The following is a 9,260-nucleotide window of genomic DNA, read 5'->3' as shown; positions in this document are numbered from 1 at the left end:
AGACAAGCCAAAGGAGGAGAGGTGGACGAGCAGACAGGATGGAGATGGCTGCTCTGTTGCCACTGGTGGCTTGTGTGCGCCCTGCGTTGGTGCAACCGGGCTGGACTGAGAAGATGGGAGCTGAAGGAAAAACCCGGGAAGGGAAACTGTTGTTGACACTCCGCTGCATCATCATGGCCAAAAGTTAAGATCACACATTAGGTCTCAACTAGCTGACTGATTCTCCTATGAGCACTCTGTTTCCCGCCAAGAAGAAAAGAATGAAACCAACAGAGGACTGTCCCTTTTATGCCAAACATTTGCTTTGGTTTAAAGCTCTTTAAGTATTCTCATGGGAAAAGAATTAAATTAGTTGCCAACAGATTTTGCTTTAAGTGTGCATTGATACAAATTTGAATAGTTTTGCCCGACTGACATAAACAGCGTGAAAGGAGAAAGAGAGCCATAAACATGAATATAATCAGATAAATTTCTTGTGATCGTTTTTACATCTGGCTCTGATCTTGTCTTTTAAGGAGACTGCAAGAGAAACATCATCATGTGGATGGACCATCGTGCATCTGACCAGGTGGCACGCATCAATGGGACTCGACACAATGTCTTGTGCTATGTTGGTGGTGTGATGTCTGTCGAGATGCAGCCGCCTAAGTTGCTGTGGTTGAAGGAAGTGAGTTTACCTGGAAAAAGTAATAAATTATGGGCTGATTTTCAAGAAGTTTTTATTTTTCTGTCTTGTAACCTTTGTTTCAATCATGAGGTAAAATGTTCTGACTCTTCCCACTGGTTTTGTAGAAGCCATTGTTCTGGGTTGGAGAGCCTGGCATATTACATATAATATTTCAGGAAAATGAGATCACACCTGCATTGCTTGCTAACTAAAGATAATTTTATATCTGCATACAAATTTAGCTGTAGAGCATACTGTGTAAATATTTGCCAGCTTTTATAGTCTAGTACATTATATGAAGTGCTGGTCAGAGCATTCCAACTAGTGGTGGTTTAGTGTTTTGTTTTGTAAGGATTCCTAAAGGTTGGCTCTAGTGATGGTTTGGTAGCTTAACAGGAGAGGGAAAAGATCCCGTACTGGGTAACAAAAGATGATTTCATTTATGGTCATGTTAGAATTTCTGATCACAGTTGCCAGCATTGGAAACACTTGGACACACACTTTGGAGCTGATTCATGGGATTAATTGTGCATTAATTGTGTCCTTTAGTGTATTAATGAAGTGCATTTTGTGTGCTTTCTCTCTTGCTGATATTCTGTCCAATTCTTGCATTTCGGTTGTTCAGTTTGAGGGCTGCTTCACTTATACACTTTAAAGGTTTATATGTTTTTTCTTTTGTCATATTCATAAATTACATTTTTATGAGTAAAATGTGTTCGCAAATGAATGTGTGATGGAAGTACACTCAGGAGCTGGTATTAGCCATGGCTCTCTGATGTTCACGCCGATTGCCATGTAATCTGCTGTGTAATATCTGAAGCTGCCCTTATGTTTGCATTTTTTTTCCTTGAAGATGCATTGTTAGATTAGTTAAAATACAGGCTGCTTTCACATACGTTGGATAATGCACTTTCAATGTACTTTAGTGATCATTTGCAGATGAGTGCAAAAGTGCATTATCCAGCACGTGTAAAAGCAGCCACATTGAAGGAAAGCATGGTACAGTGGCTCTGCAGACTAATTTTAAGTCATGTTTGTGCCAGAGGTTCATTGCTGGGATCCACTGTCTCTTGCTTATGGTTGTGGTTTTGTTCTATCTTTGTGCTTATCTAAAGAAATAAAAGATAATAAAGGGACATTAGAATTTTTAATTGCATGAATGATTACCTTAAGGAGAGTAGGGATCAACTCCTTTCCTTATCTACAAGACAAAGTAACAGTAGCTCAAAAAACAACCCAAAGGATTTACATTGAATGTTAGAAAGTACTTTACAGCACCAGAATGTGGAATGCTAGATATGTTGCCAAGATAAAGAAACATCTTACTAACTACGTTTGTTAGCAAGTTAGAAAGCTGTTTAGGTAGATTCGATTTCTGAGGCAAAAGGATTGGTTGAAGGACTTTTTAAAGAAATCTTTCAGCTACATAGCCAAGAGTACAGTACAGAAGAGAGAGCATAAGTAATAGCATATTGTGTGTGCTTATTTTTAAAATTCATATCATACTTTTCTGCTCTGTTACAAGGTGCAGCTTTTGGTACAAAGCTTCCTCCAATTCTGTGTTTTCACTTACTTGTACTAGTAAAGTAATCAGCTTTTCACCAAATCTCTGAAATCACCTATTGAGCTGTCCTGTTTTATCTGTGCAAAGCAGCCCTTAAGCAAAACTCTGTTCATAGAATCACATTCTAATGCCCTCTTTTTTAGTTTATATTTTATGTGTCTTAGGTTGATATATAGCCTCTTAATACTAACTGTCAGATGAAAGGGGAAAATGTGTGCCACTTGAATTTTTTATAACCTTCACCAGTCTGGTGTGTACATTTGGTCTCAATGATGCTTTCTGTCTCTTAATGAAGGCCAAATGTAAATTACCCCCTGTCAGCCTGCAACAGCTGGAGTCTCTTTTCTTGACTCTCTTCATAAAGAAACAAGATGCAAGCTGGAGAAGGTCAAGGAAGTTAACTGGCAGAAATGGGTAGTGACAGTTTCAGATTAATTAGGGATTAATTAGCATTGCTTGTGGACCATGTCAGGAAGTATGAATATTCACTCACACTCCTATTGTATACTTCAGTGGTCTTCTAATTATTTTAATAGTTTTAGGAAAAGATTGAGTTTCATATATTTTTTTTTTAAAAAGGGAGTTAGAAACATCAACAAGTAGAGTTTGCCAACAAAAATGTTTAGTCTCATAGCCCCAAGTAGACAAATGTGGCCGTATAGGGAAATAAGTGGGTGTGAAGATGTAAGATCTCCGTGACTTGCAAGATTGATGTTGTCGTCAGCTGAAGGTTTTAGAGTAGTTAACTGAAGGTTTTGCAGCCATAGTATGCCTCCCAGCTAGTTAGTACAAAAAAACAGATGGTCGGGGCATGGAAGCTTTCCCCAGCAGATTGGAGTATATATTTACTCCCATGATTGCTTAAAAGATTACTAGCTTGAAAGTCCTAAGGACTTGAATTGAACATTTATATACCATTTTTGGCATGTGAAGCACCTATTAGAGGTGTGATAATGAAATTCCTGAGCTGAAGGTATACATGGAAATCGATGGTGTGGGTCAGTATGGTAATTTCCTGCAATGGTAATACAAATCTGGAGCTGTTGGTATAACAAAACCCCTTTTCCTCAAAACAATCTTTTTTTTTTTTTTGAGATTGGGTGTTACCCGCAATGCAGCACATGGTCCTCTCTTTGATTTCACTGATTTCCTGAGCAATGGCATGTCTCCCATCCAATCAGATCCTTGCTAAGGAGGAGCATTATCCTCTGCTCCCTCATTTATGGGGTTGAGGCCTGTTTCCCCTCTGCAAATAGGATGGCTGGGGGCACCTTGTTTGAGGGCCTGTAGAATTTGAATCCTTGGTCCAGTTTGTTTGAAACTTGGATGGTCTTGAGTGGACAGGTAGTTCACACTTCCCTGCAGTTTTGGTTGAAAAACAGCAGCCTGCCTTCAAAAATCCGCCATAGGCAATAATAGCATAATGGCCATTCCCCTTCCCCTCTCCTTTCTGGGGATGGAGACTCCCCCTGCCCGCTGAAAATACAGTGCTTGGGGGCACCTTGTTCGAGGGCCCTTTGGAACCCTTGCTCCAATTTGCTTGAAACTTGGTTGGTCTTGAGGGGACAGGCAGTCATCATTTCCCTACAATATTGGTGTCATTTGGTTCAAAAACAGCCACTCCATCCCCCCATCCCCCATGGAGAAAACGGAACAGCTGTCCATCTCTGTCCTCTATTTGTGGAACAGACAGACTACAACAAGGAAGCGCGGCAAACACAGAGTTTTCAGCAGAACTGGTAAAAAATTATTTCACTGTAAAAATGGGAAAATGAAATGAATGCAGGCAGGTTTTAAAAAAATGTTTGTGGCCACACAATTCCCCTCCCCCATAGGAATAAGTGGAGAAAATGGAGCTTGTGCTGAGAGGCATCTATTTCAGGAGTCTGTAAAATTGTACCCCTTGGTCCAATTCCCTTGAAACTTGGGAGATCTTTAGATTAGAGGAAGGAGGAGTATGTTCTGTGCAAATTTGGTGCCATTATCCTAAAAAACAGCTGCCCTATACCTTCTAGACAACAGCACCCATATCTTAAGCATACTTAATGGAAATCATTTAAGTTGAAACAGGTCCTACAAATCTTTGGGACTGGGATGTTTGCTGGCAAAATTAAGCAAGTAGACTAGGAAACCTGAGAACTGAGTTCAGGTCTGGAAAAATACTTCAGATTCCTAGGAACTACCAGGATCAAGCTTTGGTGAACAATTGCTGTTCTTTCTCTGCCTCTTAGTCTCTTCCTTGGATACTTTTTTTTTGGCTGTCAAGTAGGGGGCCATGCCATTTGAGGGGGAAACTCTTTGTTTTCCCCTCAAATGGCATGGCCCCGCCCCCAGCGTGCGACGTCACTTCCGGGTGACGCACACGTGGGGGTGGGGTTTCCCCCGGGCCCCGATTCCACGGGAGCGGGAATCGGGGCTCGAAACCGGGGGGAATTCCACCCCCCAGGGGGATTTGGGAACCCTACTGTCAAGTCACAGCTGACTCATGGCAACCCCCCTTAGGGTTTTCAAGGCAAAAGACTTTCAGAGGTGGTTTGCCATTCCCTGCCTCTAGATAATGACCATGGTATTCCTTGGTAGTCTCATCCAAGTACTAACCTGGGCTGACTCAACTTGGCTTCCAAGTTCTGATGAAATTGGACTAACCTGGACTATCCAGGTCAGGGCGTGGAGACTTACAAGAGGTGAATAGTCTAGGCGTGGTTTAGATACAATAAATATTGTATATGTAATTATTGTATATGTGATTCTCAACATGACCAGGTCTGTGGGTATGTGAATCCAGAGACTAGAGTCATGAACAGATAAGACAGATTCCTAGTTTTTTTTAAAAAAAGCTAAAAACTGAAAACAAAAACTCTGGGGGTTAAAACCCACCAAAATAATGGAAGCAGCACATGTAGCTAAAAAAATACCTGCTAGGGTCATCTTCCAAGCCCCTGCTTTGGGTGCTCTGGCCTTCTGAGATTAGGCAGGTGACATCCCGGGAGCACGCCTCTAGAACTGTCTCCCTGGGGAGGCTAATTTGTCTCCTTCCATTGGCTTCTTCCACCAGCGGATGAAGACTTTTCGTTTTGTTTCGCATTCCTTCAGTGATCTCACCTTTCTTGTCCAATGTTTTAATTGCTGGTTTTTATGTTTTCAAATGTATTTTAACTCTGGTTTTAATTTGTTTTAATGATGTGTTTCTTGTTGCTTTTAATGGTTTTTAAGATGTGATTGTATTATGTATGTTTTAGTTCGTATATTTTATGTATGTTTTAGTTCATCTTGGTGGCCCTTCTGAGGGCAGAAAGGCAGGGTTTAAATTCTGTAAAACAAAAAGGATTTTTATGGAGGAAGGGAAAATGAAAATGAAATGCCTCTTGCAAGTATTTCTGTGTGCCCCGCTTTTAAACATATATTTATTACAGCTGTCTTGGCTGTATACCATTGGTAGTATTTGAATCATGGTGGCTGGGATGAACAAAGCGGTTGCAAATGAGAGATGGTGGCTGCAAGGCAGTAGGTCCAGCCAACGGTTTCAGTGATAGTTGTCCTACTGTGTTCCCTTATTGCCTGTTTTATATATGAGAATGTATGGACAACAGTTTGTGTATACTTCTTTGCTCTTCAGTGTTAAATTTGCTCATTTGGTGCCCTCATAACTAAAGTGGAACTTTCGTTTGGAACCAGCATGTTGTTTAGACTTCAGAGTAGCAAGTTTGGTTTCATGTCTCTGCTGGCCACCGCCCCCATTACAAATGTGCCTTAAAAAACAACACTGCTAAGAATTATTTGTCATCCCTGTTTTTTTACTTCTGAGGAGAAAGCTCAGAAAATGTGGCTAATAACTGGGCACAGTGTGTGTGTAGCATGGTAGTGTTTCCAGCATTTTAATTACTGTGGTGTTGACCACTGTCTCAGCAACAGCTGCCCTGATGAGGCTTTTGTGAATTACAGTGAAGTGGGTGGAATTTGGCAGAGCAGGAGAGAATGGGAGAAAGAAGCCCTGAGGTCCCTAGGAAAACAGAAGTGACTAAACTAATTTTCTTTGCCTGTGGCTATGGGGGATGAATTGCTGCATTGAAGATTTTTTTAGGGCCTGTCCAGGTAATTTCAGTATACTTGTTAATTGCGTGGGGGTAGTACAAATGTAATAGTGAATTATAATTAGCACTGAATACATGGGGATTGTTATCCTAGTATGGAAGCTTATAGCAGATCCTCATATACTCTGTGCTAGTCAGTGATGACAAATCACTGTCACGAGAACCAACATGAATCACTTGGATGCGTCTTTATATTTCAGGGTCATTTTATTGTGGTTTTTGGAGGTTTTTACAGTAATAAAATTAAAACCCGTTGCTATTTATTTCTCTCTCCACTGAATAGTGGGATTTGTTTAGGATTATGTGATTAATATTGACCAGAAGACTGTACTTACTGACACTAAATAATCATGAAAGAGGCATACTATTTTCAAGAATCTGTCTTCTGTCCTACCCTGCTTGCTGATAACTAAGCACAGTCTTGACTGTTTGGGCTGCTCTGGTTCAGTCCATAAAAGGAAACTGGAACAGGCTGTTCGACAGCTCTTGCCCAGAGTTTGTTAACTGTGCCTCATCCAAAGTGCTTAGGCAGATCATGCGAGGGTGGGCAGGAAGGGTTGCATCAGTGCTTAGTTCTTGTGGCCCTTTCTTACATGCCCAGGGAAATGCTGATCACCACTTTGGGGGCAGGAGGAAGCAGCTTTTCTCCAGGCCAGTTTGGCTAGAGATCATGGAGGATTTTTTTGTCATCTTCTGGGTGTGGAACATCAGTCACTGAGGGTGTGGGGGGAGGTATTTGTGAATTTCCTGCATTGTGCAGGGGGTTGGATTAGATAACCCTGGAGGTCCCTTCCAGCTCTATGATTCTATTGCAGGAGATACCCAGGGTTCAAATGTTTTTCTATTGATTATTGCTGATTTACAGGAATCTTTCTCTCATGGAAGAATTGGACTGTTTAAACCACTAAACGACTTTATAAAGACAGGTGGTTTAATTCATTTTTAATTGACAAGGGAGGTTTTTCCTAACTATGGTGTTCTTGCGTCAACCTTCTTTTTTTATAAATTCTTTTTATTAATTTTATCATGAACAGATTTCAGTAACTTTACTATGAACAGATTTCAACAACTTTGCATACAATCTATCATGTAGCGTTGTGGATATAACTTTCATATATGAACAATAACGACACATAAAAACAAATTAACTTCTACAGTAGGCATGTTAACAAGTGTTTTGATATCAACTTAGTTATTAGTTTCGAGACCAAGGTAAGTAAGCAATTCTCTTATTCATTCAGAACCAATTTGCACTTTAACTCTATCAATCATCATGATTTCTGCGTTGTGATAACAGCTATTGGTATAGTATAGATAGGTATGTAAGGTTACGAGGTTGCAGATCAGAGGCGAAAAGGAATTCCATGAAGGGAAGCCATTTCTTTGCAAAATTAGACTGTTTGGGGTAGATTTCTGATCGACGAAAGTGATCTGTTATCTTCTCCAAGATTAGGTGGTCCCATACTTTATTCAACCACCAGGAGCGAGATGGGGATTTATCTGCTTTCCATCTAGCTGCAATGGATGTCTTGGCCACTACTAGGAGACTAGTGATGAGATCCCGATGAAGTGGTGGTATCACTATCGCGTTCCATCTATCCAGAAACAATAAAGCCGGATCAAATGGTATTTCGTGGCCAGTGATTAATTTGATTTGGGCTAGCACATCATACCAGAGCTTTTGAATGTGGACACACTGCCACCAGCAGTGTACAAAGATGCCAATATTTCCACACTTCTTCCAGCAGAATGGTAAGTGTGTTGAGGTCATCTTGGAGAGTCGTTCTGGTGTTAGGTACCATTGAGTGATGATTCTGTGTGTCTGCAGTTTTGTTGAAATGACAGGCGAGGTCATCAGTTTGGATTTCCATATTTGCAACCATTGAAGAGGAGTTATGCTGTTTCCACAATCATGCTGCCATTGTTGTTGTCTCGTGGGTGCATCTCCTTTTTGACGAATCAGGACATTATATGTCGGTGTAATCAAACCTTTTGAATCTGTATTTTTAGGATCAATGAGTTTTTCAAAGGGAGTAATTGGAACTTTCAATAGGTAGGTTAAATCCAAGTGTTGAACCATGTGATTTAATTGAAGGTAAAAAACCTACGGAATAGGTTTTTTAAATTTTCTTTCTAATAGCGTTTTAGAGAAGAGGCCATCTTTTGTCAAAATATCGATCAAGCAAGATATATTTGCTCACTTCCAGCTTTCTATTATCCCAGTGTCACAACCAGGGAGGAACCAGAGTTGGGAAAGAAATGAGGTGAACCTCGAGTACTTGGGAAGTAATAATGATCAACAGGAGTCCCAATTCTTCAAGATGGCTGTCAGGAATATGTTGTCGTTTATGTTGTGAGGACGGTTACCTGGTGTATTCCGTATGCAATCCTGAATCATGAGTGGAGATATCAATGGAGTTATTGGTTTAACCCAATCTATGTTGTTACCATGGCACAGCATCTTAATTATAGGGATCAACAATGTCGCTTTGTAATACAACGTCAGGTCTGGATAGTTTAGACCACCTTGTGAAGGTCTTCTCCTGAGTGTTGTAAATTTTGTCCTCGGATGTTTACCTTGCCAGAGGAATGAGTTTAGTGTTTTTTGCCATTTGTTAAGTATGTTATTTGATAATTCGATAGGAATCGTACGGAATAGATATAAAAGTTTGGGTAGAATAAATGACCTAATTAGGTGTAGTCTGTCTAAGTAGCCCAGCTGGAGTTTTTCCCACTTGCTAAGTTCACCTTTGATTTCTGAGAACTTTGTTTGGTGATTTCTGGGATATAAATCAGCTATTTTCCTGGGTAGATATATTCCCAGGTACTGAAGGGATGTGCTAGACCATTGATATTTGTGTTGTTTTTTCAGATGTAGCTCTCTAGACGATGTCAGGTTTAGTGGCATTATGAGAGATTTGGAGTGGTTGACTTTGAG

At 40.4% G+C, this 9,260-nt stretch overlaps 1 protein-coding gene across 1 annotated transcript in view; it reads left to right on the top strand.

Annotated features, from left to right (window-relative positions):
* Window positions 1–9,260, top strand: part of FGGY (FGGY carbohydrate kinase domain containing) — a 253,617-nt gene that overhangs the window by 20,032 nt on the left and 224,325 nt on the right. The window contains exon 4 of the mRNA XM_015419670.1: window positions 516–667. Within this exon, the coding sequence (XP_015275156.1) occupies window positions 516–667 (152 nt within the window). The remainder of the gene's footprint in view (window positions 1–515; window positions 668–9,260) is intronic.

The sequence above is a fragment of the Gekko japonicus genome, unplaced genomic scaffold (assembly GCF_001447785.1).
Source record: "Gekko japonicus isolate JY-2015 unplaced genomic scaffold, Gekko_japonicus_V1.1 scaffold1347, whole genome shotgun sequence".
In the NCBI taxonomy this organism is placed as follows: Eukaryota; Metazoa; Chordata; class Lepidosauria; order Squamata; family Gekkonidae; genus Gekko; species Gekko japonicus.
This window is presented reverse-complemented; position numbering and strand designations above follow the sequence as displayed.